This window comes from Anopheles coluzzii, chromosome 2, assembly GCF_943734685.1.
Source record: "Anopheles coluzzii chromosome 2, AcolN3, whole genome shotgun sequence".
Lineage (NCBI taxonomy): Eukaryota > Metazoa > Arthropoda > Insecta > Diptera > Culicidae > Anopheles > Anopheles coluzzii.
In genome coordinates this window covers 70898322-70924853 of record NC_064670.1, presented here as the reverse complement: position 1 = coordinate 70924853, position 26532 = coordinate 70898322, and the positions used below count along the sequence as shown (strand labels likewise).

The window sequence follows — 26532 nt, the reverse complement described above, 5'->3', positions numbered from 1 at the left end:
CGCAACGAGGACACCACCACCTCTACATTTGTTACTGTTTGCTGCAGAACGATCCGTACGGAATGTATTAAAGCGGTTGTTATCAAACAAAAGCTCAGATGGAAAGCTGTCATCTAGCCACGTTTCCGTAAGAACGATAACATCCCAGTCGGCGATTGCAGTATTAGCAAAACATTCAGAGGTTTTAGTACGTAAGCCTCTCACGTTTTGATAAAATATATTGAATGTGTTTAGTACTGGCTCCATAGGTACAGTTGAATGACTTAATGTTGGCTTAAAAAAGTCGAACCGGAGGAATTGTTTTGAGTCAGGTGAGTTTCAGGTGAGTTTGCATTTTTAAGATGATGGCTCGGTGATGGACTATGTTGTGTTGTGTGTGTTGGTGGGATCACATTTATGCAGTTGACATCATTATGCATAAAATTAGTAGTTGAGAAACTTCTGGCAGTTGAATTGTTTGAAGCAGGAAAGCAAGATACCGGGAGTGTTGGTGTGAATTGTTTCTGTGTACGTTGGTGAAATTCAAACTGGCGGTAAACAAATCCGCATGGCCAAGTTGAAGGAGAGAAAGCGAGCTCGCCAAACTCCGATGGAATGCCGATCTTAAAGGACACATACTTTAGTGAGCTTGTAACGCGACCTCTTGGTATGACACACTTCACCGAACAGTCAGTGCATTTTAACCTTCCTAGAATGAACATTTTCATATTCTCCTCAGTTACAGTGGGTGCAATCCTCGTTACAAACATCCAAACTTTTGGCTCAGGTGCAGGAATGAATTGTATGGTGTCTGTGTTGATGTGATCATTGGCAGTGCCGGTGTGAAGAATTGCTTGTGTTGGATTTATGTGTTCATTATCAGAGAGCATACGCGATTGAGAGTGTGGTAGTGAGTTCTGTTTGACGGGAGTTGGTGTTGGTGACATAGGAGTATCGGTGGATGTGTGGGATGTTTTATCGGTGAGAGAGATAGTACTCACAGTCGGAGCGATTTTCTCACGCTCTTGCGGCATCACTCTATTTGGATCCAGCTGAGATATCCTTTGATCAAGCTCACTCCGTATTGCATTTTTCAACTCATCTTTCAGTGTATTCATCAAGCACGAAATTGATGAGAATAAATCTGATCTCGAGTCACGGCATTTCTCGCACATCCAGCAGAGACCACGATTGCGTGCCACCTCCTTAACACAAGTGGCGGCAAGTTTAATGCATTCCGGATGAAAGGCAGAATTGCACTCCGAAAAAGGAAGATTGCCACTACAAACAACCGGATCTTTGTTGATAGTAGTAGAGCAGATTGCACAGTCCATTATGAGAGAGAGTATCGATCACTTAGGTGAGCAGTGAGAGTGAACGGAGAGGACACTTATTGATGAGCTGGTGCGAATTACTCTCTGAGTGTATTAAGCAGGGTCAATAACACTGAACCGCTGTCGCCGATGAAACACAAATCACGCAGAAAATACAAATTCAGGCAAGCGTTCTCGTAGAAATTCTCGTACGATGCAGGAACAAAATGCTTCAACACAGCAACACAGCAAAACTTGCGATAGGAACAGCTTCACAAACTCAAAAACGAACGATTTCAAACCAAAATCACACCAAAAACAGACAGTACACAGGAGCAACGCAGAAACACGTCCAAACGCTTCAGTGGCCATATGTTACTGAAGTAGAGGTAGTCCCCAAGATACGCGGTGCAAAATCGCATATCCTTGCAATATCCTTGGAAAATGCAGAATGCTTGGTCACATAATACTTGACCACAACATATTTGGTGGTATAATCCTGTAGTAAAATTGTGACATTGTGTAAAATTGCGACTCAAAATACACAGATGTGAACTCACAAACGCAAAACTCATGGAGCCATAATTCACGGACGCAAATCCACTGGGTCTTTAAATCGATTGAAATCAATTAAAACCAAGTACAATTGAACGACATAGAAATAATGTAGTACAATTGTGCATAGATTTAGGAAGCTGCAGACATATTGAGCCACTTGTTGTGATGGTAAACATTCGCTGCACAAAACCCGTTTTTGGTCAAGGTCTGCCTATACAACTAGAGTGCTTGGCTTTCGGTGACTTATTGATTGCCATTGCAGGATAGTCAGTCCTACGCATGGGCGCACGGTCTATTTGTGGACTTGAACCCACAACCGGCATGTTGTTAAGTCGTACGAGTTGACGACTTTAATTTCAATGTTGCGAAAAGGTTAAGCGTAGAAAATAAACATTCAACGTCGAAGTAAAAAAAAACAGCTTTTTAGGGCAGGTGGGATTTATTGCTCAGGCAATATACTTAAAATGCATGTGTGAAGTTCATTAATGTTTCCATTCATTAATTTATGTTCCTATGTATGATAAAGATCATTTGCATGAAAGGTGTACTCTTTGTAGACAAAAGAAGCTCGTGAGGCACTTTTTTAAATTCAACTGGTTTTGATCATATCGATAGTTGTAACTATTTAATACTGGGATTGCGGCTTACAAAATGCCACTAGACAGTTTTGATTTTTTTTAAACATACATTTATTGTGACCATCATTCAACTAAAAATATCGATTCATATACACCAGCGGCTTTTTTAGTAAAAAAAACCGGTGATCCGCGAAAGAATTGATTTATTACAAAATTACAATTCATTCAGTTTAGTTTATTTTAACGGTCCTGCCATGCCTCGAAATTACAATCCATATTGTCCTTTTTATTTCACAAAAATACAGTTTGAACAAAGTCTACAAAATACATGTCCTCAATAGTTGTGGACCGCGGAAAATATGTATGCATTGCTAAGTGGTCCGTGACTAAAAAGGTTGGATATACACCACGTGTACCAAACAAAAACGAAACTTAAAGGATATAGAATGTATAGAACACAACTGTAGAAGAATACAGTATATCTGTGTAATCTATAACATAGCGTAACGTAAAAAAATGAGAATATTTTACAAAGTACAAGTACTAGCATACCTTTCACAAAAGGAAAATCTGTTGCCGGGAACGTTGTTGAATGGGCTGCGATCGGACTCCTCCTCACAGTAGCTGCAAGTGCAGAATGTGTATTGAGATTCATACATACTCGATTGGTCGTCCAAATCTGTAAGATTGAGGTCGATGTCAAAGTCTTCATTGTATAAATAGTTTGAGGCTATTTTGTCTTCTGCATTCGGCGGCGGACCCAAGCGAGATCTGAAAAGGATAATAATGCGAATTGTGAACAATAACTTAACAAACCAAATGAAATAATCTAGAGCAAATTTAATGTAACAATCTTTCAATAATCTTTTGATGTGTGTTTTTGTTGTTGTTTGTATGTATATATAACTGTGACAACTATTGAATGGTTTTGAGTAATGGTGCTTTATCGTCATGTTTAAGATAGTATAGTCTGAGTGATTAATTCCATTATTTAATAATGTTAAATAGCAATTAAAATTTACACGTAACAATGTATATCTAAGGTATGTTATTGTTTTGCAGTATTTCATCAACTAATCAAAACAGTTATTTAGTGTTATAAGGTAAGAGCTTTTTTGTATAACAAGCTAGATAAAATCATAGGAAAGCCATTTTGATATTACTGAATGTTAAATAATTGTTTGTTTGGGTTGGATTACCAAGTAACGAAATATTCCTTTCATATAACGATTTGTATTAATGCCGAGAGAGATTACCATTCTCTTCAGCTCATAATTATCTATGTATTATATCGTTTGGTACAGTTTTTGTACTAAATTTTGTATAAATAAGTAAGCACTCTGCGCTTGGTCCTCTTGAGATTTTATTAGGTTCCTTTCCTGGTGAATTGTTGCAGAAATTTTACATATCGTGGCTTCCAATTCTTTCAAAGTAATTCTGCTAGACGAAATCTTACCTAAATAAAGTCAAATTGTTTACTGCTTTTGAGTAAAATATGTAATATTAAAAGGCATCCACTAAACAGCTTTCCTCTAAGAAATGTTAAGTAAAGTTACAGTATAAAATTTTACTGAAACAGGTTGAAAAATTGGTTGTGTAATATTGTTGTTGTATGATAATACTATCCATAACTTGTACTAATAACATCCAAAGTCAATGATTTTCGAAACAGCTTGTTTTTTAATAGCTGTATTGAATTTTTCTCCTTTTTTGAGAAATTATTTAATCCCAACACCGTAATTTCAATGCAAATCATTGTGATGTTGCTTGTTAATATTTCCGTATAAATATGTATCGGTAAGCTTTCTTGATACTTTCTCAGTTGTGTAGGAAAAACCAACTCTTTACCATGAAACGGAATTAAGTAGCAACACATACTTCCTTCCTGTATAACTTGTTTGATTCTCTGTTGATGTCTACAAAGTAAATGATATCTTCCATATCGTTTTATGTGCCCAACAAAAAAAGAATAAAGTCATCAAGTAATATTATATGCGAAACCAGCGTCACACAAAGTATTCCACGGCGGTTTTAAGAGTACTTCACAATAAAAACTATATGGTACAAAAATAAAATTTTACAACATTTCCATGTATGATATATTCTCGTGAATGCAACTTTATATTAGTACAATATTATGTACACTGTATAAATTTATTATATAAGGACTGACTGCTCAGTTAAGTGTTACACTTTAGACTAGCAAGCTTATTTATCATGATTTGTAGTATGCATGGTACATTCACTTCCTACGTTTTCCGCACTTTCTTCAACGAATGGCACTTATTGCATGTATAGTTGAATCTGCATGCTATACAGCATGGGGTGAAACCGGTTTCGATCGAACATTGCCTTTCTGCCGTGCTATCGCTCTGCGATGTATTTCAATGTTAGTTTAATACTCCATCGACCATTTCTTCGGTCAATACCCAACACAAAACCGTTTGATGAATGAAAAGCCTTCACATAAGTATGCAAAAAAACCCTTCCAAGCATCCTACATGCGGAGTTTGCCTTTTCATTCGACATACTTACTAGCGCCTAAGAAAGTAAAAAGGTGGAAATAAATCTAAGAGAAATTGAAAGTGCAAGTCGGAAATTAAGCCAAAATCAAGGAAAAGGTGCACGTGTATTATGCGATTTGCAGTTTTTGGTTTTACAACATTTTTATTTTTGTCTTTTTTATCTCGAGAAATATGAATATTTTCACTCAAATTGCATATTTTATTCGAAATTTGAGAAAAAAACATGATTATGACAGAAACAAACTATATTCCCACATCCGTAGTTCTCCGTACTTTTTTTTAAGTTACCATTCAATACAATAATTGATTTACATAAAAAAACGGATTAAATTTACAATTTTGTCGTGATTATAAAGAAAGCTTGCAAGGTGCTTTTGGCAAAGGGTAAATAAATAGTTTACGATACTACACTACATACTTACTTTTTTCCTTTTTGATCCACACTATCGACCACCACGTTCCATGTTCGATGAATAAGGTACAACAAGAACAACATGCGAGAGTTTTCCTGAGTCGGAGACTGTTGTCTATTGTTATAAGTTGCATGATCGTTGTTTCGATTGCTGTCGATATCATCTTCAAAGTAGCACCGTTTTGTGGTAGTATAATCTATTTGATCTTGCGATGTCGTTCGATAATATGCACAACGTTCTCTGTTCGTCTGTTGTCTGGGAAGCGTTGAATCACTACTGCTCATAATGTTACCCATCTTTCTTTGCACAAACTGTGCAACATCAAATGCATGTGCTCCAATTTACTTCTGCGTGTAATGCATTTACTTGTATTGTAAATTATTCAATCATTCCAATTCACGGCTAGCACCAATTATAACTTTTTGCAATTCTGGTAATAGCTCTAATGGTTCTGGATAAAGAATGCAATTGTATCAATTATCACTCAGTAAGCAGCAAGCTAAAACACATTCTCTGCCATACTATTTCATGTTGAAGGAAGAGGAAGGAAACTAATCAACCGAATCAAACTGGTTTTGACTTTCGTGCAGTTCCGGTGAGTTAAATAAACACGCAACCTGTAAAGATAATTATTTCGTGAAATATAAGTAATTTAGCAATACACCACAGCAGTTTTTCATAATAAATGATAATATTTTAAACTTGTTTAACATTGTTTAACATTGCTTATCGATGCGATGATTTTACACAAACATAAAACCTTATGTTTTCCTATGATTCCATATCTGTATATGCTAATAATATTAAACAGTCTACTAAAAACAAATATCATCCCATCTTGCATTTTTTATCAGATGTCACGTTTTTGATCTGTCTCCAGATTAATTTCTTTATAAATGACAGAGTAAAATGTCCCCCTACCCAATCGTCGATGATCAACAACCATTAGAGGAATACAAAAGGTTAATTTTTAATCAGCTATCTTTATTCAGGTCAAAATACCACTAATAAGAATGGTTGCGAAGTAATGAGAAAACGAGCAGTACTTATTATGTTTACACAATGCGATGAATGATTATTTAATGACTCTTCTAATGACAGCTTCACACCCAATGATCAAAACACCGGACAAGTTTTAACTTTCTCCAAATTACAATCGTGATCATACAACGTTCGAAACTTCAAACTTTGTCTTCCGCCGTTCTGCAAGATCCTAAAATTATGTTAATGGCACAACAAAATCAACAATGAAAAATAAACCCGTTTTCTATTGCTCTTCCCTAGGAGAATGTACTACAGTATTGATAGTCTGCACTTGTACCAAGGCCCGCGGGCACTGGAAACACAGCAATGGTCATGGCTAGTTGATTACAAGTTAATAAGGAGTACGAATTTCTCTTCCGAGATCATATTGGCCATGGTTCACCATTAACATCAAAATAATCGGACTGTAACCGCTGTTTTGATTCATCTTCACTTGCTGTTTCATCTATTTAGGAAAATTAAACGTTAGTATTGTCTGCAAAGTTCGATATGTTTTTTTGCATATACCATGCAATTTAAATGAACCCGTCAAAAGTGGAAATTGTTTTGTATTGTTCAGCACGGTAGTTGAACTTCATTAATCGTTTAATTAAAAAAACATGATTAAAATGAGTGGAAATCATTATGCACACATACGTACATGTTTTAATTGTAATAATTGAAATTAATTGAAAACGAAGCTGAAATTTAGGCTGAGTTGTTTTTAATAATCCCAAAATCTTATATTTTTTTAAATAAAAATATACTAAAGATTCTGCAACAAAATCGCACCAATTTATAATATTTTTTTTTATTCGCTATAATTTTACTGAAAACCTCGAAATTCGATTTACGCGAGTATTCAAGATACGCGATAACCTCCGGTCTGCGTATATTGGGGAATACATGTAAATTATCATAAGTAGCTCATATCGTTTAATTCTACGACAATTATTCAGGATAGCAGAAGCTGAAGCAAAACCAAACCCATTAGTCCCATTTATTCCAGCACTTACTCATGCAGTTAGTGCGTCACATTAACCCACATAGTGCACTATTCTGAGACAGGTTCCTGCAGCTAAAGGGAAACGGACCCCATTTATGAACAGAAAGATGACTCTCGATCATGTTCAACAGGGATTTGCAAGACCTTTTTAACCTCTGCTGCATACTTTCATCCTCCTCGGCATACTTCCTTTTTAAATGATGCTTCCTATGCCAACGCAATTTCCTACCCTTCGTCACTATTATGATTGTTATCAGTTTTTCCGCTCAAGGGCGTTTACTTTTTCTCGGCCTTATCGGTCGGTAAAATTAACGATACAATTAGATCCATTGTAATGCTAAGATTTATAATTAAGTAAACTGTTTATTTTGGCACATTCCTGATAAAATACATTAAGCATTAACGTATCTTACAGGGTTTTCAGAGTCAGTTTCCAATTTGAACAACATTAACATTAACATATATTTTATTTGTGATAGTTGTTGGGGCCGATCTGGTGGTACAGTCGTCAACTCGTACGAATGAACAACATGCCTGTCATGGGTTCAAGCCCCGAATGGACCGTGCCCTAATACGCGCAGAACTCACTATCCTGCTATGGTAATTAATAAGCCACTGAAAGCCAAGCCTACCAGTGGTACATGCAGGGCTTGGCCGACAACGGTTGTTGTGCCAAAGAAGAAGAAGATAGCTGTTGAAAACATTTCGTGTGTCTTGAATAATTATGTTTACATTTGGAACTGCGTTGGAAACCCTGTACTTTTGTTTTGCTCGCTCGATCGACCATGCACTTGGTTAGAAAAAGTGCTAGTTTAAATTATTATTGATAAGAAATCTATTAATTAATCTCGCTTTATCCTCATTCAATTTATTATTTTTGAAGCAACATCAGTAGGAACCCAGACCGTTCTTCGCTAAACAAAAAGCAGAATAATTGTTTATTTTTGTCGCATTCAAAAATTGCTAGCACAGATGAAAAACCATTTGCGACGTAATGGCTACCTAAACACGAACTTGATATGTAAATCTGTAGATTGTAATTTATCAATCAACATCGATTTTTTTACATTCCGAATTTTGCCTCAATCAAATATGCAAATCAAAAATGTGCGGAAAAGTGGATGACACCAATTAATCTTTCCGGTGACACGAATAACGGACCATTATTCGTGTAGGGAAAATGTTTCTAAATTTATTGGCATAAAACATGTGGAACAAACATTGATTTTTTTTCTTCTTTTTTAATTTAACTTGCTTTCTATTCACTGCCATCGGCAAACTATACTTTAGTTTTAGATTCCTCGGTACCAATCTGTAATTTTCATTCCATCGTCTTTATGTTATGTTTATGTTGTGTATTCGCCGTTTTGACTAATACAAATATCAGTAAGAACAAAGCATACATATTTTGAAATATTGTTAATATTTCAGGAGCATATACACATACAAAAGTACTGTTCAAAATACGTCTCAATTAATTCAAGTTCCAATATCTTCAACGCAAAAGGTGGACTGCAACAGCTACCATATTTAAACATTATTTTAAGTTAATAGGTTTTTTTAAATACATCTGGGCAATATATAGTACACTTTTTGCACTGTACACAATGGCCCTCTATCATTTATACGATATACACACAATCTACGAATACACTTTCGATTAACACAACTGTTCACTGTAATATCGTTACACTTCTTTCTGCCGGTCTGTCTTGGCCTGGCACCGCGCCTTTTGAGGTCACTTCCTTGGGAGATCGGTCAATCCGGCATAGTGCAAAACGTATTGGTGATATCTTGCCGGTAGCATATGAACCACTTTTCATACGAAGATGACCGCGTTAGTGATATCTTTTTTTTTTTTGTTGCACGTCACAATTTCTCCTTTCTATCCCATACAACCATCTCGGTACATTTCGCTGTTTTTCAGTGAAGCCATGTATGTAACATATAAAACATCACAATTTTAAATCATTTGCTCTCTTTTGCACACTTTTCACCATTATTTTGCGATTCTCTTTCACAACACAAACTCAAGCACGGAAAGTTTCTACTGGTAATTATTTACAATCATACAGTAAACATCAACGCAACCGGACATATAATAGCTCTCCAGAATTTACCACATTTATAGAATTTACCGAAATTATTTGAACCGCGATCACATGTTTATCATTCACAGAACTGATTTAGAGCAACAAATTCAGAACGATGAAGAAAGGTATTCATTGCACGCCGACTGAACTGCTTAAGCGAGACACAGCACCAGCATGCTCCGCCAACATGCGAGTGAGCGGACTATTGCTAAATAACAATCCAGGCCACACCAGATGCACCGACCGTAGATACGAACAGAGTCAATGCCGTCACAGTGGGCAAAAACTCAAAGATTCTGTAAAAAATTGCCCGCAGTATTTGCTGTTGTTTTTTTTTACATTTATTTTCGTTCTACTAAAACACATAGTTTTGTCAAGAATGATCAAGCTACATTTGGAAAAAAAACTTCAATAAACTCACATTTATCTGTACTTTGCAATACTATTACGCAACTGCTAATGTTAACTTAATTCAGTCCACTCCACTGTGCTAGACATATAATTCCATCCGATGTATCCGACCTAGAAAAATTTTAGCCATTTTCATCACAATTGAAGATTTGTTGTGGTAATAATATTAGTTAGAGGGCAGGTGAAACTCTCGCCTTTATTTTCTTTCTCTATTGCTGTTTGTCTTTCTCTCTCCACGTTGTATTTTGCGCAATGTTCTTGAAATGTTTCAAGTAATAATGTTCAGGAAACTATACATGCAAGGACAATAACGGTTCAAAGTCTGGTGATACGATGATTCTGATTAACGAAATATCGAACAAAAAAATATAAAATACCAAATATTAAAATAAAATTGAAAACATGCAACAAACATACGATTTTCATGCAAAAAAAAAACGAAAAATGCATTGAAACCCTAAGGTTTCATTACTAACTTTTACTATTTCAATTAAAGTTTCAATGAAAGAAGCATTGAAATAAACCCAGCATTTTTATTTTATTAAGTCTTTCTTATTGCCTGAACATACAATACAAAATTTGAACAAAATTTAAATTTCATAGTTCGTAATGAAAGTTCACACATATGATTAGAATCACTATTTTTCCAACCACCGTTTCCCATAGTGCAGCACCATCGGTTGGCGAGAGCAAAGCGTTCGCGGACAAACAGCAGTATAAAAAGCATCAGTGAAAGCCTTTCGTTGGCGAAAAATATTGCATTGATGCTGCTTTTCTTTGCACATGAGAGCTTAAACAACAAAATATTCCATTAAACAATGCGTAGACATGATTTAGTAGTTACTTATATACTTTTTTTAATTAACAGAAGAATTGCCCGATATGGCTGAAATAAAAAAGAAAATATAATTAATTAAGTAATAGAATGATTAGTACACTTAAATGACAAACAAACCAGAGCAATCAATTCAGTATGCCCATGTAAAGGAAAAGTGTTCCTTATCATTTCTTTGCGAAACAATATATACAGAAGATAATATATATAGTTTATATCCCCTTATTTTGGCATGATTTACCTCATGGATTAAGAAACGAGAAAACCTGTAGACCTCTAGGAAACAACAATATTCTGATAAATTCTTCTTATTATTATTTGGCACAACAACTGTAACCGATCTAGGCCCACAGCTAAGGAAATTAGGAAACTGTGACATATTGTTTAAAGCCATTAAGGCTCGATTAGTACGGGGTTGAACCCTCGACCTCGACCTGGTAAGTTGTGCAAGTTGACGACTGTAATTCTGATGAATTATCATTTATTGTTTGAATCAATCAGCAAACAACAATTCGCTGCACAGAAAGGGACAACCCATACCAAAAGCCCTGGAACTACAAACCAGACTACGGAAGCAAATGGAATAGACACAGCGATACGATTTAAAGTTACTCTCTATTCAATCAACCTGAAAATGAAAACACAACCAGTTTTTATTTCACTTCTCCTGATGCACCAAATCCTCTACCAAAAACCGCGCCACATCTATCTATGCACCAAAACCTGCTGCACAAATGAAAGTAGATTCAAACGGCACGTTGTTACTACTCGTTGGTACCGGTTATTGGCGTTTAGGTAAGCCATTCTAAGTCTCCCACGGAAAGGCCCAACAAATGTAACAATCCGCGACACCTTATTAAAGATATCTGTTGTACGCGATGCATACGAGCAGTTTGATGTGTAAATAGTACCAATACCACGACAGCATCAGTTTGAAAACATGTGAAGAATAAAAAAAAACTTTATATCGAACCCACGGAGGATGGCATTGGTGTTCCGGAGCATAAGACGGACAAGAATTGTGGTTGTCGTGGTCACCAAAGGTACGAGACAGCAAGATAGGTAGCCAGTCGATGGAGCCGCTGGTCGGGATAGGTTCATAAAACCCGTCCTGAAATCCAGCTCAAGACCTCATTCGATTCCCGCGCAAAAGCAATTCAGAGAGCCATCTGATTGCAACCAGTCTGGAAGATAGGAATTGGGTAAATAGGTTATTGCCATCCACGAGACCATGTAGCAAAACTATGGAATATTGCTACAGATAGTAAAAGATGTTGAGGAGAGTAATATTATACCTTTTTTTTTAACTCTTAAAATACTATGCGTAAAATCTGGCGTATTGTCCAACAAAATTTTCATTACATGTAATAATACATTTCGTTGTTTGTCTCGCTTCACGGCGAAATCAGTTGGAGAAGTTTGGAATTGTGGAAGTGGAAGTGTTACAATAACACGTGGAAGTGTAACAAGAACTCTCTTTCCATCATAATGAAACATATGTTAACTAATATTCTTGTGTTTTATAATTTGTTTTTATAACTCACGCATTTATTATACACAAAATTAAACTACATAAACTTTGTGGATCCATAATAAATAATAGAATGACTTTTTTCATTAAATTGTGTGTAATTTACAGTATTTTTTATCCGTTTTGCTAATTTTGTGAAAATCTTTTACGTATTATTTGCACGAAAAGTGTAATAATTAATTCCAGGATCTGTTCCGCTGTTTAACATTTCCTACTAGACCTATTTTGCAGAATAAGCCAGTTTTGTTTTCTCCATCAATCGTCAAATGAAAAATAATTTACATTTTTTTTTTTCAAAAAATGTTACATCACTAAAAAAAACAGAAATAACCTAATTTTCTTCACCAATTGCATCAAACAAGTAATAAATTACATAAATTGACTAAATTCAATCAAAAATCATTATCAATCGAGTATATTTTGGCTGTAAAACGTGATATTCGACATACGCAAAATCCTAAGTTACGCGTATGTCTCCGGAACGCATTATTCGCGTAACTCTGGGAAAGACTGTAATCAAATCTTAGTATCGAAATTCTCGCCTCTCTTCACGACCAAGTGGATCAATAATGCATGCAAGAACACACTTATCAATACACCTCACACTTATGAAACACATGCTTCTTAGGAAGATAAACTACACACTAAAATCCACGTCATGCCCACTTCCATGAAGCCGAAGAGAGCTTCCAATATTGTCAAATAAGAAGAAAGGAAATGGAGCAATTAAACTGAAGATACCACCTGTCGATAAGCGCAGCAAACCAACGGCCTGCTCGGCTCGTTTAGATTTGCTCGTTATGCGAAAAACTTGTTATAAGGGGTACTCGTTATGAGGCTTTCCACTGTATATGTATCAAACGATTCTTAGTATCGTAACTCTCATTCACCTGAGCGGTAATCTAAATTTACCTCTTTACAGTCTTGCGACATTGAAAAAAAAAGAACATACAAAATTCAATCATTTTTCGTGGTAATATTTCAATTTAAACAACTAAAGTAATATGACCTGAACAATTTTTCATTCGTATGACGTTATATCTTCAGATTTGTTAACAATTGGCAAATTTGTTACGAAATTGTTGGAAACAAAGGTTGTTTATTTTTCATTTCTGGAAACAAACACGGGTAAATGTTAAAAACGGGTTTTTTGCGGGTAAATTGGGTTATTTTTTTTTAACTATTAATGTTACAGGGGGGAAAATTACACCCCAAACTGGTTTTCAGTAAGTCCGTCGTACCTCGGTCCAGGAGGACACCGACACTTAGAATACGGACCTTAAAAGGTGTTTGGATCTCAAAAGGCGTTAATAACTAAAAAAAAGTGTAGTGTGTTTATGAATTAGGGCGGTCCCGTGGAACAGTCGTCAACTCGAACGACTCAATAACATGCCCGTCATGGGTTCAAGCCTAGAATGGACCGTCCCCTCGTTGCAAGGATTGACTATCCGGCTGCGTGGTAATGAATTAAGTCTCGAAAGCCTCTACGGACCGGCATGTCTTCGTAAGACATTACGCCAAATAGAAGATAGAAGTGTATATGAATGCGTTACGCCAAATAGAAGTGTATATGAATGTGAATATTTCAATCGAAATTTTGAGGCTCTCCGTAATTTGAAACATGCAGACGAAACTGTCCGGAACATGCAATAAGTCATCCTCATAACATGCCCCAGCCATCGTATCCTGCCAGCCTTCGCCACCGTCAGGATACTCGGTTCGCCGTACAACTCAGCAAGCTCGTGGTTCAATCTTCTTCTCCACACTCCATGCTCGCCTCACACCGCCAAAGATGGTCCGGAGGATGCGTCGCTCAAACACGCCCAGAGCGTTTGCATTCACCGCTCGGATGGTCCAAGACTCGTGTCCATAGAGGACCACCAGGCGAATCAATGTGCGATATATCTCACATTTCGTGCGGACTCAAAGTCTTCCGGAACTCGGCAGTCGATGAAGCCCATAGTATGCACGATTCCCCTGCACCATGCGTCTACGGATTTCGCTGCTGATGTCGTTGTCCGAAGTAACGACCGTCCCGAGATAGCACAACTCCTTTACTACCTCGAAACTGTCGCAGTCAACTAATACACTGCTTCCCAGATAGTCTGAGTCTCCAGCAAGCAGGTACTTCGGCTTATTTGCATTGATTCTCAATCCAATTATTGCTGCTTCGCGTTTGAGTCGGGTGTACGCTTCACAACACACCTTCGGTGTTGTCCTGCAGATGATATCGATGTCATCCGTGAAGCCAAGAAATTGGATAGACCGGTAGAGGATCGTGCCACGGATGTCGTTGTCTAGCGCTTCGAATGACACCTTCCAGGACGATGTTGAAGAGCAGACAAGAGAGTCCGTCACCATGCCTCAGACCCCTGCGAGATTCAAACCTTTCCGACATCAAGTTCGACTCTCTCATCTTGCACTGTGCACCGTTCATGGTGGCCTCTAACAGCCGGATCAACTTCCCAGGGAAGTGGTACCGCTGCATGATGCTCCATAGCTCCATCCGGTCTATGGTGTCGTAGGCCGCCTTGAAGTCGATGAACAGGTGGTGCGTTGGGATTTGGCGCTCTCGGCACTTCTGGAGGATCTGCCGTAGAGTGAAAATTTGGTCGATGGTGGATTTGCCTCCAACAAACCCAGCTACCGACAAAATTTGTAGCAAGGGGCGCAAGTCTGCAGAACAAGATCCAGTCTGTCAACGTTTTTGTAGACTTGGTGAATGACACCCAGCTTCCACTCCTCGGGTAGTTCCTCCTGCTCCCAGATTTTCACGATCAGCTGATGCATTTCGACGGTAAGCCTCTTTGGCCCCATCTTGAAGAGCTCGGCCGCCAGTCCATCTCTGCCAGCAGACTTATTGCTCTTATGCTGCTTGATGGCGCTGGCAATCTCATCCAGAGATGGCGGAGGCACCTCGTCGTTGGCGCCAATGCTGGTGCTGTTGTTACTACTGTGCTGCTGCTTTGGTGGTTGCCTTGTTCTACAAAATGCGCCAGCCTCTCCTGTCTCTGCTCCGTTCAGCTCCCTGGCTTGAATCTCCTGTAGAATAAGCGGGCGTCCCCCGACTGGGAAAGCTGGTCCAGCTGGGTAAGCGGCCGATCTTATGTTCGGCTGCGGTGCTGATGGGTCGTTCCAACATACGCCAGTGGTCTGCGAGGGGCATCGCGGCGATGTTGTTGTCGGCTGGAAACGTTTCCCCGAGCGCTGTCGCGTACCCCTCTGCTGCATCAGCACACTTCAACCGGTCCAGGTTGATCCTTTGGGTGAGCTTACTCCGTGGGTGTTAACTACGGAAAGTTGCTGGCGTACCTTTACCATTTACCAGGAAAGTTTAAACGTCGATAATATCCGAAAAGTGCCGTCCTTCAATCAGAACGTGGTCGATTTAAGGCTTTGAATAACCCTTTGGGTGTCTACATGTGTAGCTAAGGCGACGTGCATGCTGGAAGAAGGTGCTTTGGATGCTCTGTACTTGGAGGAGGCACATTTTATGAGCCTGAGTGATGATTGTCAGCTGGTGGGCGCTGAAGTTTCTGATCGTTGGTTTTGGGCAGCGGTCGGACTTATGCTACTGTAGTAAGTTCGGAAGATAGTTACGGTCGCCATGTAATGTGATGAGAGTACTACGGTACAACTGATCAACACGTACCATCGCGGTAGGACAGTGTTTCGCTGACATGTATCGAGGTAGAATAACACTTTGTTCAAAGCGGACTTTTCGACACTTGATCGTCCTGGCGATCATAGAAACCTTTAGGAGGTTTCCCTTACTGGAAACGTTGGAGTTTAGAGGCCTTACCTTGGGTAGGGGGACATAACTAAACTCTTTAAATGAGAATATATGTTGGATGGGCATAGTCCTATCCTGGCAGTCCGAACGAATCTGACTTGCCATGATCGGAGTTGGTTTTATTTATACTCAAAATATGTTATGGGTTTCGTACATTTGGTTTTGGAATATGTTTTTGACCTAATTAAATGTTATTGTTATTGGTAAAAATTTATAAATTAAAATGGTGTGAGGTGTTTGTCGATGTGTGCCTATGCTTCGGTTTCACTGTATTGCGAAATAAGGTTTCAACTATTGTTGCTAAAGAATGGATGTTTTCGTCACTGAGCTTATACAGGGTTTCACACTTTATCTCAAGACCGCGGGACCCCTTCCCGAATCTGTCTTAGCCAAAGCCAAGATTGCGGTATGATGCTTGAAAACGTTGATGATACCTGAAAACGTTGATGATACCTGAATTCATCGGATGCAATGCTGAATCTGCGGCACATTTCTCGAAACACACTGGTCTGCGCCGAGGACATGCGGTCGAATATTTTTTACACGGATAACCTTTGTGTACATCAGTCTATTAGAAACACTCAATTATCCTTTTCGTTTTTTTTAACAAAAAAAGACAATTTAATAAAATGAGTGAATGCATATTTGTTTAATTAAAATATTTACAAGTGTTAAGAAAGTAGTTTGAACTATTTAAATCATCTTTTCTGGTAAAAACACGAAAAAATAATTCACTGTTTTCAGTACACTGATGTACACAAAGGTTATCCGTGTAAAAAAATATTCGACCGCATGTCCTCGACGCGGACCAGTGTGTTTCGAGAAATGTGCCGCAGATTCAGCATTGCATCCGATGAATTCAGGTATCATCAACGTTTTCAAGCATCATACCGCAGTCTTGGCTTTGACTAAGACAGATTCGGGAAGGGGTCCCGCGGTCTTGAGATAAAGTGTGAAACCCTGTAACTTGCTATGCGTTCTCGGTTCACCTAGTTTGCCTGCAGTAACGCCTGATTTGCTTATTATGCGTCTTTCGGGTGTTTTCAAGAAGTGTGTCATAATTGTTTTTATATGAACGGTGGGGCCTGAATTCTTCCGGTTGCTTTGTTATAGTATGATATGATTTGCTGAGTGTGTTATAATGATTATGTAGCAATGGTGTGATTTCTATAGTGAGGTGTGGTCTATAGCTGAGAGTATGGTTTATAACAAGTTCTGTTTAGCAGATATGCTACACTACTATCTCGAAATCGCGGGCCCAGCCCTCATCATACAGGATACGTGTCCCCCCCCCCAAGTTGGACAAGTTTATTTTGTATAAACTTTCTATACAAATGTTTTATATAGATGACAAAAATTGGATTAAAAAACCATGCAAACCAAATTGGTTTAAAATACCCAATAATGACGCGGGTGAAATCCGAAAGTTAAACTCCCGATAAAACCCTAACAAATAAATAACCCTGGTACAACGCTCCTCATATGCTACTATCGTGGCATGAGATCATCATTTGCTGCCAAAAAAAATAAGCCCACACTTATCTGAATTTAAAACACACAGTTTATGAGAACAGCCTGTACAACTTCACAATAACTTATCCATATGCAACAGCAGAAATGTTGCTTAGTAGAAAAAAAGCATCGTGACTAGTTTTCAAAAACTCAACAACAACGCTAACAATTCATACAACTTTTCGAAAGGAATAAATAAACCCATTGTACTGTCTACATAAAACTGTATCGCAAATAAGAAACTGAACAGATCAATACAAGATGTGGTCACTGGTTGTTCTTTCGTTTTGTTTCGTGCAAACCGTCCTAAGCCGTAAGTAACTCGACATTGGCTACAAGCTCACCCACGTCCCAATTTATCCACATCCACAATATCTTATATTCACGCAGAATGTACAGTTAATGTAAAAACTGATCTCACCTTTCCGGAGCCTGTGTTTCTGAAGAATGATAACCTTTGGATACCAAAGAACGGGCAACTTACCTGGGCGTTTGGCGAGTCAAGTGTTATTGCATGTCCCAAAAATAACGTAGTCAACAGTAAGTACGAAGTTTCCCAAAAACGTAATACTTACTCGAAGCATGGTATATGTGTGTCTCTATGTTGCAGTACTACAAGAAACGGCACTTCTCACATGTGTTGGTGCAAGCACATTCCTATTAAACGGTCTTCCGATCAATGCATCCGGAATAGTTTGCGCCAAGGTTGTTACTGGAGATCTTCAGTTGACAAGTGATCAATGTGAAAACGGTGGTACGATTCGCAATATTGGATTCGATATTGCCGGAATTGGATTCGTGAAACACTTTTCTGTGTGTTACAATTCCCAGACAGCGTCCGCTATCTACACAAAGCATGTTATCCATGGAGATTCTATTGCAGGTAGGCAGTAGTTATATTGTGTATTTCTCTGTTATGCTTTGCTTTTACATTAGCGAGTTACGCGTACAATTTCAGATAGTATAGTGGAGTCTTACCGCCCATCTTTCAAAGTAACTGGAGTTCCCAGTTCAGTTATGGTGGACACTTCTTATACCATCAAGGCGCAGCAAACACGATTAGCCGATCTACTCGGATCGTCCACCCAGGCTGCAAAGTATGTGAACTCCACCAATTACCTAGCTAGGGGACATTTGACACCGGATGCAGATGGTATTTTCCGTACCTGGCAGTGGGATACGTACTTTTACGTCAACGTTGCCCCTCAGTGGCAAAAGGTCAACGGTGGCAACTGGTTGACTGTAGAAAAGATCGCTCGCAACATTGCTGATCGTCTTCAACGCGACCTGTTGGTGTATACTGGAACGTTCGATGTCTTAACACTGCCCCATACAAACGGTACACAAGTTTCCATCACACTTAGTGCAAACGGAATAACGGTGCCAAAATGGACGTGGAAAATTATCAAGTCACCAAGCAGCAATGCAGCTATCGCTTTTGTCACCAGTAACGATCCGTACCGAACATCTATTGCGTCCAGCGAACTCTTATGTCCTGATGTTTGCGCCCTTTATGGTTGGTCTAATGCTGCGCTCCAAACATTTTCCAAAGGATTCACTTACTGTTGTACCACCGATAGTTTAAGAGGTAATGTAAACAGTGTTCCCCTCGATGCGACCGCTATCAATGTGTTGTCCGCTTGATTCAAATGAGTAACGATATAGATTTTCAACTTTCTGTACAACCAAAACATTCAAATTTAAACAAGCTATTCTTTCTGAATAAAGCGTTTCGGAAATATTTTTTCTTTCCTTTGCTGAAGTATAACATCCTCATTCTGTTAAACGTTCTTATCTGATTGTGACAGTTCAAACGGAGAGCAAATAAAAGCCAACTTGCTAGGAAGCGCCTAGGAAGCGAAATTCTGCTGAGCCAAAATCCACTGTTTGGTAGTCATAGCCTACTACATCTGCCCCTTTTTAGTAAAGGTCGTATGATGAGAGCCATCGAGGGATTCTCGTGTTCTTACGGAACGACGTAGTAAGCTTTGGATGGATTCAAATGCGACGGATTCGGATGCAATGGATTCCGATGCTGACGCAGATGGCTGTTCATTGGTTGTTTGCGGATTTTCAAAAACAGTGTTATGGGATCTGTATGTTAAGGTTAGTGTAGTGTAACGCATGCTTTAGTTTATAGCAAACCCGAAGCTAGGGAGTGCCCGCGAGAGGCACTCAGTTAGGCTTTATAAGTAGTGGCAATGTGGTAACGAATCTCTCTCGTTTGATCGACACCGAAGTGATCGTTACGGCACACACATCATCCTGTTCTCTTACGTGGTGATAATAAAATACCGATAATCCGATAAACCCCGTAAACCCACAAAACAACAGGAACATCAGCTGGCACCTTAGAGTTCAAACTAATAGAAATATGATTGCCGGCTACAGCAGTAGTACCAACTTATTCTAATAAAACTTCCCATGGAAGTTGTTGTTCTTCTTGCCCAGGGGTTTCGGAACCGTAGCGAGACATAGTGGATTATTTTTGGTTCAATGACTCGACCAGGAACCCACGACTTTTTTTTTGTTTACGTGTTGTTCAACATACACCAAGTCATTCTCTACTAATGATCGCTTGACCGCTCCATGCCGTTTGTTGAATTGCTGATTTTGTTTGTGATTAACGGCTGCAGTCGAAGGAGATGGTTTCTTCAACAGACCCAACGTAGTGCAAATCGTTCTTTTTAAAAACGCTTCGGCTGGAGACGTTCCCTTAGGTGTATTCCGGTTGGGTGTTAATCGGTAACTGAAAGAAACGTTTGTAGATGCTCTATTGTTGGTGATTCCCCCTTACCTATCTTCTTAAGGCCGCGTTTCTCACACGAGCGGCGTCGTCTAGCGTCCTGAATGAATACGTATTCGTACCTAGCGTACCATGCATCAAAGAAAACTCCTCCGTCCGGATCGTACAGGAAACCTTGATTCCATTTACCAACGACTCGATTTTCGTCTCGCTTTCGCTAGCCGCCGTCAAAAAATTTCAATTTGCTAAATTTTTGATCTGCTGGTGCTGCTTCGCGACGAGATTCGTGAGCTGGACGATTGCGTTTCGCAGATCCTCTTCGGACACTCTCGTTATTTGATGTTTTCCCTAAAAAAACCCCTTTAGGAGAGCAACTAAAGGGATCATTATTGGTGTCTAACGAACGAAAAGATATCCGAGAGGGTTTGAGTTATCCTTCGCGTGGCCCACAAATTCGTTCGCCGTCGTCGACACTCTACGATCGAGTTTGGGAAAAGGACTGCAAATCTAAGAAAAAAAATCGGATGTTTAAAAAAATAGACTTTTATTCTCACCACATTTTCTAGTACCACACAATTAACTGAAAGTTTTAGAGCGATATATGTATTCACAAATCTCTGGTTCCTAGTCGCGATCAATTTTAGTTTCAACTGAGTTGAAAAACATGCTCTTGTAATATTTCATCTCGTTAATGCTTTCTTCGATGTCATCCAAAGCACGATGGGCAAGCTTTTTCGGTGGCGAAGAGTTATAGACGTTTTGATTCCATCGTTTGCATAATTCCTTCACCGTGCTTACATCTATCACACGATAATGAAGATATTCATTCAATGTTGGCATATATTTCATAATGAACAGGCGGTCCATATAAATGCTATTTCCTGCCATCGGGCACTTTCGCTCAGGACAGTATTTTTTAACAAAATCCAATACATCCCTCTCCGCCTGGTCTACACTGTAGGTAGATTTCTTCACAGCTTCTATCAATCCCGATTTTGAATGATGATCCTTGCACCAGCTGTTCATTTCTGCCAGAACAGCATCAGGCTCATTTATGATTATGTTTGGTCCTTTTGCAATAATGTTTAATTTGCTGTCGGTTACAATGCAAGCGATCTCTAAAATTCGATCCTTTTCCACATCCAGCCCCGTCATTTCCAAGTCTATCCACACTAAATTTTGAACTGAAGTTTCGGACATGGTGCTCCTATTTGCTTTGGATACAGCGGACAACGTATGCCACAATTTGTAACAAATTGTTACTCGACTATTTTTACTAAACTTAAGCAAACTGCTAAGCAACACCGGCATTGAACTGTATTGTTGATTAGTTCACGTGTTTTCAGAAGTTTGCTATTTGTTTGTTTACATTTCCAAAAAGGAAGTACAGGTAGTCCCCGAGATACGCGGTAACGCTTAAAACCCTATCACCAAGGTGGATTAAAAATACCAGGTGGTGGAAAAGGGCCTTTGAGGGGTCGCCATAGTTGAGGGACTTTACGTCATTTTAAAACCGTTAATCATTGGTTTCCGCACACAAAGCATAGCAAATAGAACAGATTTCTTTTTTACTACGTGCATTTTTGTATGTCTATTGATTTTATCGAAAAAATGAGGAAAAATAACAAAAGATTTGATAGTTTGAACCTCACTTAAATTGTCCATGTGTCTCGTAGATAAAGAGGAATAAATGTTAAAATAGGAAATATAAATGATTTCTTAGTTTTTATCCTCAAACATGTCGAAAACACAATGATTTATACAATAAATTCACGTAATAACACGAAATAACTTCAGTCTATGTTTTAATGTTAAATATGAACTTGCAAAGCCCAAACCATATTGTTAAAGATTATTTAATCTAAAAAATGTGGTAGATAAATTATATCATCAAATTAAATAAATGTAAACAAAGTTTGAATCTTGGGGACCTTACGTCAAGTGACGAATTCTCAAAATTGTCTAGATTCCACCACCTGATCTCTTTAATCACCTTGCCCTATCACATAGAAGGCCTTATTAAGGCCTTAGTAGACGGCGGAAAATACTATCATTCGATTTTGGAATCTATCCTTCTAACAGTGTTTGACAGATAGATGCCATTCGTAAAATCGTAATTCGGCATGCTCATTTACGATTTGCTTCCGAGTAGATTTTTTCTATCAAAGTCTATAGAGCGAAATGAATTTTATGATATCGATGAATAAAAACAAAAAAATGGGAAGCAACGAATGATTTGATTTGAAATATTTGAGTAATGGTCGTTGGTGTTGATACCCACGTATCTGACCACACGACCATTCATATAGATTTTTGCTCAGAAAGTTAGAAGACTATATAGGTCATGATAAGATGAAACTTGTCGAAACACATTGCAAGAAAAGGATAGCAATATAATGATGAGTTGTAATACGCCATCTATTGATCAAACCAATGAAGCTGTGGAGCTTTCATTTTTTTCTATGGATATTCAATTTTCCAGTCGTTTAAGCTTAATCTGTGGCGCTTGGGTAGTTGATTTACTTTTCATCCCAGTATCGCATAGATACTGGATTACGCATTCAAATATCTTCAAAGTCGCTGGCTACCCGGATAGCCCGGTTGCGTGGATTGTGATATTTTTTCAGTTGCCAAAGACACGACTAAGTATGCTACCATAGTATACACACTATGCAGACCAAATCATGTATTCACCGATTTGCCTTGAAATGTTTTAATAGCATGCTGATGTTTTAAGAGTGTTCTTTCGAATTCAAGAAGTACTGACATTCTTCCTAGATTAATACGAAAAATGCCCATTGTGAAAAAGAAAACCATACTGAATGACTTACATAATGCATTCGAAACCAACCTAAGGAGGAAATCTAGCAAAACGATTCCTATTCAACTTGTTGGTGATGAAAACAGTAATAAGTATGTACTTTTCGTTGGTGGCTTTTCATACTAATTTGTTATCGTATCTCATTTCTAGAAGATAACAATTCCCTTCATGATCCGCTAGAAACTATAGATGAAAAAAATCAACAAACGGAAGCTGCTGCTATTGAATCTGTAGCGTCGGTAAAACCCGTTTCAAAACAATATGAAAGTACAGAGAAACATCAGAACAAAGTTGCTGAATTTCAATTGCACATCGCATCGTACATCTCCAAAATCGTGTCCTTGCGTGTAGCTAAACTCGCTGCTAACGACGAGAAGATTACTCAACTAGGAATGTCCTTTTTTGACGATTGCATTGGTGCTATAGATATTACCAAACTTGTGCAGCTAATCGATAAGGCTCGAACAAATTTATCAAATGAGCGAAAGCGGCTTTTCGTAGTCATGAAGCGATTAAAACGAAATGATATGCAAAACTATCAGCTCGACAAACAAATGCAGGATGTTAGCCTGGAGCAGTACTACGAGCTGAAAGCGGAAGTTAACCGCATCGGAGAAAAACTCGAGGAGACACACAAACGGATGAACAATTCGCGGCAACAGTTTGAAAACGATGTAGCACGTGCCACTCACGTGCGAGAAAAGTTGTTTAACTCACAAAACCTAATACTGTCTGTAATGCAGGACGTTTCTGGAGTAAAAGGTGACTTCTCTATCTACAAACAAACGCTGTGCGATAGACTGGAGCTTAAAAAGCAGCTACGCAGGAAAAATGAATCCCTGAAACAACGTGTCCATTTATTCAAGCTTATGCCTTGGTACGGACAAACAAAGAAACAGGTAACTGTTATTTCCAAATGAGATAGAGTAATAATTTACTAAATTTAATTTATATTGCAGCTAGAGCTCACCAAATCTTTTGTGAAAAAATTTGAATAATATACCGCCCGAGTTGAGAAGTCATAAGCAATAAAAACTGCAAACTATTTTAATAACGCACTTGTTTTTATCTGCCGAATTTGGAGGGCCCTTTGTCATTTCGTCCATTTTATTTGTTGCAAGAAAATCTAACCGAGAAAAACGTAACCAAGCAAACGTAGCTCCACCATCAAAACACTTCATTAATACAAAATCGCTCTCATTCTATCGAAACAGAACTAAAATTTTGGAAACTAAAATTGGCTTTCTTTGAAGAGACCTTTTTGGGTAGAGATTGATAGTTTGTATTTTGCAATTTTTTCCTAATGATTTTTGCTAATGAATCTGATGGCGAAGCGCCCAATGTATGAAGCGTTTCTGAAGCGTGTCGTCAACTGTCGCTCGGAAATACGCTCTGTCACGCCATAGAAAAAGGCAACGAAGGTTCCTTTGATCAGATTGCACCAGTATTGAAGATAAAGATCGAAACTGCAACACATTCACTGCATTTGGAATCGTTCATCATTGGGCTAGTGCTAAACATTCAGCAAATATAATTCCTACTTTGAAGTACGCGTAATCTGAGGTATGTTACTAATTCTGTTTTGATTGCCCCCCTGGCAGGCGGAGTTCACCCAAAAGTAAAGCAAAGTCATCTTATAATACCGACCTAGTTTACCATTCACTTTTTTCCGTAAAATTAGCAATATGAGTGGACCTATATTTGGTAGCAGCAGCGCGCTGGGTGGAAGTTCCGGTGGGAATCGACATCTGGTCGAATTTCGTGCCGGGCGCATGAACATGGTAAACAAGATGGTCCACCCGGACAACCGAAAGGGGCTGGTGTACGTGTATCAAGCGGAAGATGGATTAATACACTTTTGCTGGAAGGATCGTACCTCCGGAACGGTCGAGGATGATCTCATTTTGTTCCCGGACGATTGCGAATTTAAGAAGATCGATTACGTAAAGAATGGCAGAGTGTATGTGTTGAAGTTCAAGTCTTCCAGCCGAAGATTATTCTTCTGGATGCAGGAACCGAAGACGGATCGTGATGATGAGTGGTGCCGTCGCATTAATGAAGTGATCAACAATCCACCGTCTGGGAATAGCATCGGTTCCGGTGGCAGAAACGGTGGCAATGATAATGGTGACTTGCAGTACATGTTGAACAATATGTCGCAACAGCAAATCATGCAATTATTCGGCGGTGTTGGGCAGATGGGTGGATTGAGCAGCCTGCTCGGGTCTATGACGTAAGTAGTAAAGCAAGTAAACATAATCCTGCGATGCAGCTTGGTGAGACCTAATATTTTCTCCATTCAAGCCGCTCCAATTCCGGAAATTCTAGCAGCCGAACCAGCGCAGCTACCCCGGCGAATCGAAGCAGTAGCAGCTTGGCGACCAGCAATAATGGCAACGGTGGCAGCACTACCACTCCAAGCGCCGCAGTCAATGCACCATCTACGCCCCGTGCACCGAAGAAAACAAGTGGAACCACTAAAACTAACTCCGCGTCCGGAGCTTCCGCTGGTTCGCCGATAAGCACACCTGTCGGGCGAAATGCTGGCAGCGCGGGCACTGCTGACGGAGGTACAAGAATATTACTGTCCGATTTGCAAAACTATCTTTCTGGCATTAGCGCAACCGGTGTGGATGGATCCGGACAGAGGCGCAATATCGATCTAGCATCTGCCGTCAATTCACAAACGTTGGCTTCGATTATTTCCGACCAAGAGAAAGTGGATGCGCTAGTTGCACACCTACCTCAGCTGGAAGGTGATGAGAACAAAAAAGAGCAGCTGAAGGAAACCATCTCGTCTCCCCAATTTCAGCAAGCACTGTCGATGTTCTCTAACGCACTGCAGTCTGGTCAGCTTGGCCCAGTAGTTTCCCAGTTTCAACTCAACGCCGACGCTGTCGCTGCGGCGAATGCAGGGGACCTGGAACAATTCGTGAAGGCATTGGAAAATAGCGAAAAATCACCGGCTTCAGAAGCTTCAGGCGCAACAAACAAGCAGTCTGCTGGTTCTTCTACCAGCACTGACCAGCCAAAGCCATCCGAAGTGGCCAAGGAGGAGAACGGCCACGGCAAAACACAAAATAAAGACCAGGATGATGAGATGGCCGGATAGAATACGAAAATCACTAAACTTCTACAACACAATCAGGGCTTCAGCACCACATAACCCAATTGCAAGAGGCTTTAGTAAGAGTATGTGCCTCTTTTTGTCTTTTTCATGTTTTTTAATATTTCTGCCTCGGCTATTTCCCACTCATAATCACAAATAAAAGGGTTTATGAAGTAAAAGGTTATCTTTTTTCTTATCACTTATCGGAAAAACTGGAAAAGAAAGGAAGGTAATTTCAGATTGTATAATCTATCGAAGCAATTTATTTGTGATATCATGTACAGCT

General features: G+C 39.0%; 5 protein-coding genes across 6 annotated transcripts in view; 3 read left to right on the top strand and 2 right to left on the bottom strand.

Annotated features, from left to right (window-relative positions):
* LOC120947882 (uncharacterized) overlaps nucleotides 1–9663 on the bottom strand; it is a 46134-nt gene extending 36471 nt beyond the window's left edge. The window contains exons 1-3 of the mRNA XM_040363693.2: nucleotides 9534–9663; nucleotides 5376–5983; nucleotides 2981–3199 (exon numbers count right to left, since the gene is read on the bottom strand). Of these exons, the coding sequence (XP_040219627.2) occupies nucleotides 2981–3199; nucleotides 5376–5662 (506 nt within the window). The 5' untranslated portion in view covers nucleotides 5663–5983; nucleotides 9534–9663. The remainder of the gene's footprint in view (nucleotides 1–2980; nucleotides 3200–5375; nucleotides 5984–9533) is intronic.
* An 8100-nt stretch (nucleotides 9664–17763) lies between these two features.
* On the top strand, nucleotides 17764–19338 carry LOC120951621 (uncharacterized). Its single transcript, XM_049606029.1, has 4 exons — nucleotides 17764–17883; nucleotides 17961–18110; nucleotides 18181–18453; nucleotides 18529–19338. The coding sequence occupies exons 1-4, from the start codon at nucleotides 17832–17834 to the stop codon at nucleotides 19212–19214; spliced, it is 1161 nt and encodes a 386-aa protein (XP_049461986.1). The 5' UTR covers nucleotides 17764–17831; the 3' UTR covers nucleotides 19215–19338.
* Nucleotides 19339–20836: 1498 nt separating this feature from the next.
* Nucleotides 20837–21706, bottom strand: LOC120951622 (probable oligoribonuclease). The gene has a single exon (XM_040370423.2). It carries the CDS (start codon nucleotides 21625–21627, stop codon nucleotides 20941–20943), a length of 687 nt encoding a protein of 228 aa, XP_040226357.2. The 5' UTR covers nucleotides 21628–21706; the 3' UTR covers nucleotides 20837–20940.
* A 1157-nt stretch (nucleotides 21707–22863) lies between these two features.
* LOC120947402 (uncharacterized) lies at nucleotides 22864–24192 on the top strand. The gene is made up of 3 exons (XM_040362709.2): nucleotides 22864–23222; nucleotides 23288–24036; nucleotides 24097–24192. Exons 1-3 carry the CDS (start codon nucleotides 23108–23110, stop codon nucleotides 24133–24135), a joined length of 903 nt encoding a protein of 300 aa, XP_040218643.2. The 5' UTR covers nucleotides 22864–23107; the 3' UTR covers nucleotides 24136–24192.
* A 281-nt stretch (nucleotides 24193–24473) lies between these two features.
* Nucleotides 24474–26425, top strand: LOC120947397 (proteasomal ubiquitin receptor ADRM1 homolog). 2 transcript variants are annotated; one of them, XM_040362703.2, is made up of 3 exons: nucleotides 24474–24700; nucleotides 24789–25370; nucleotides 25442–26425. In XM_040362703.2, the coding sequence occupies exons 2-3, from the start codon at nucleotides 24823–24825 to the stop codon at nucleotides 26247–26249; spliced, it is 1356 nt and encodes a 451-aa protein (XP_040218637.2). In that variant the 5' UTR covers nucleotides 24474–24700; nucleotides 24789–24822; the 3' UTR covers nucleotides 26250–26425. The 2 variants fall into 2 exon arrangements, with proteins under 2 accessions (XP_040218637.2, XP_040218635.2); XM_040362701.2 differs by having other exon boundaries at nucleotides 24478–24700; nucleotides 24819–25370.
* The last annotated feature ends 107 nt before the right edge of the window (nucleotides 26426–26532 follow it).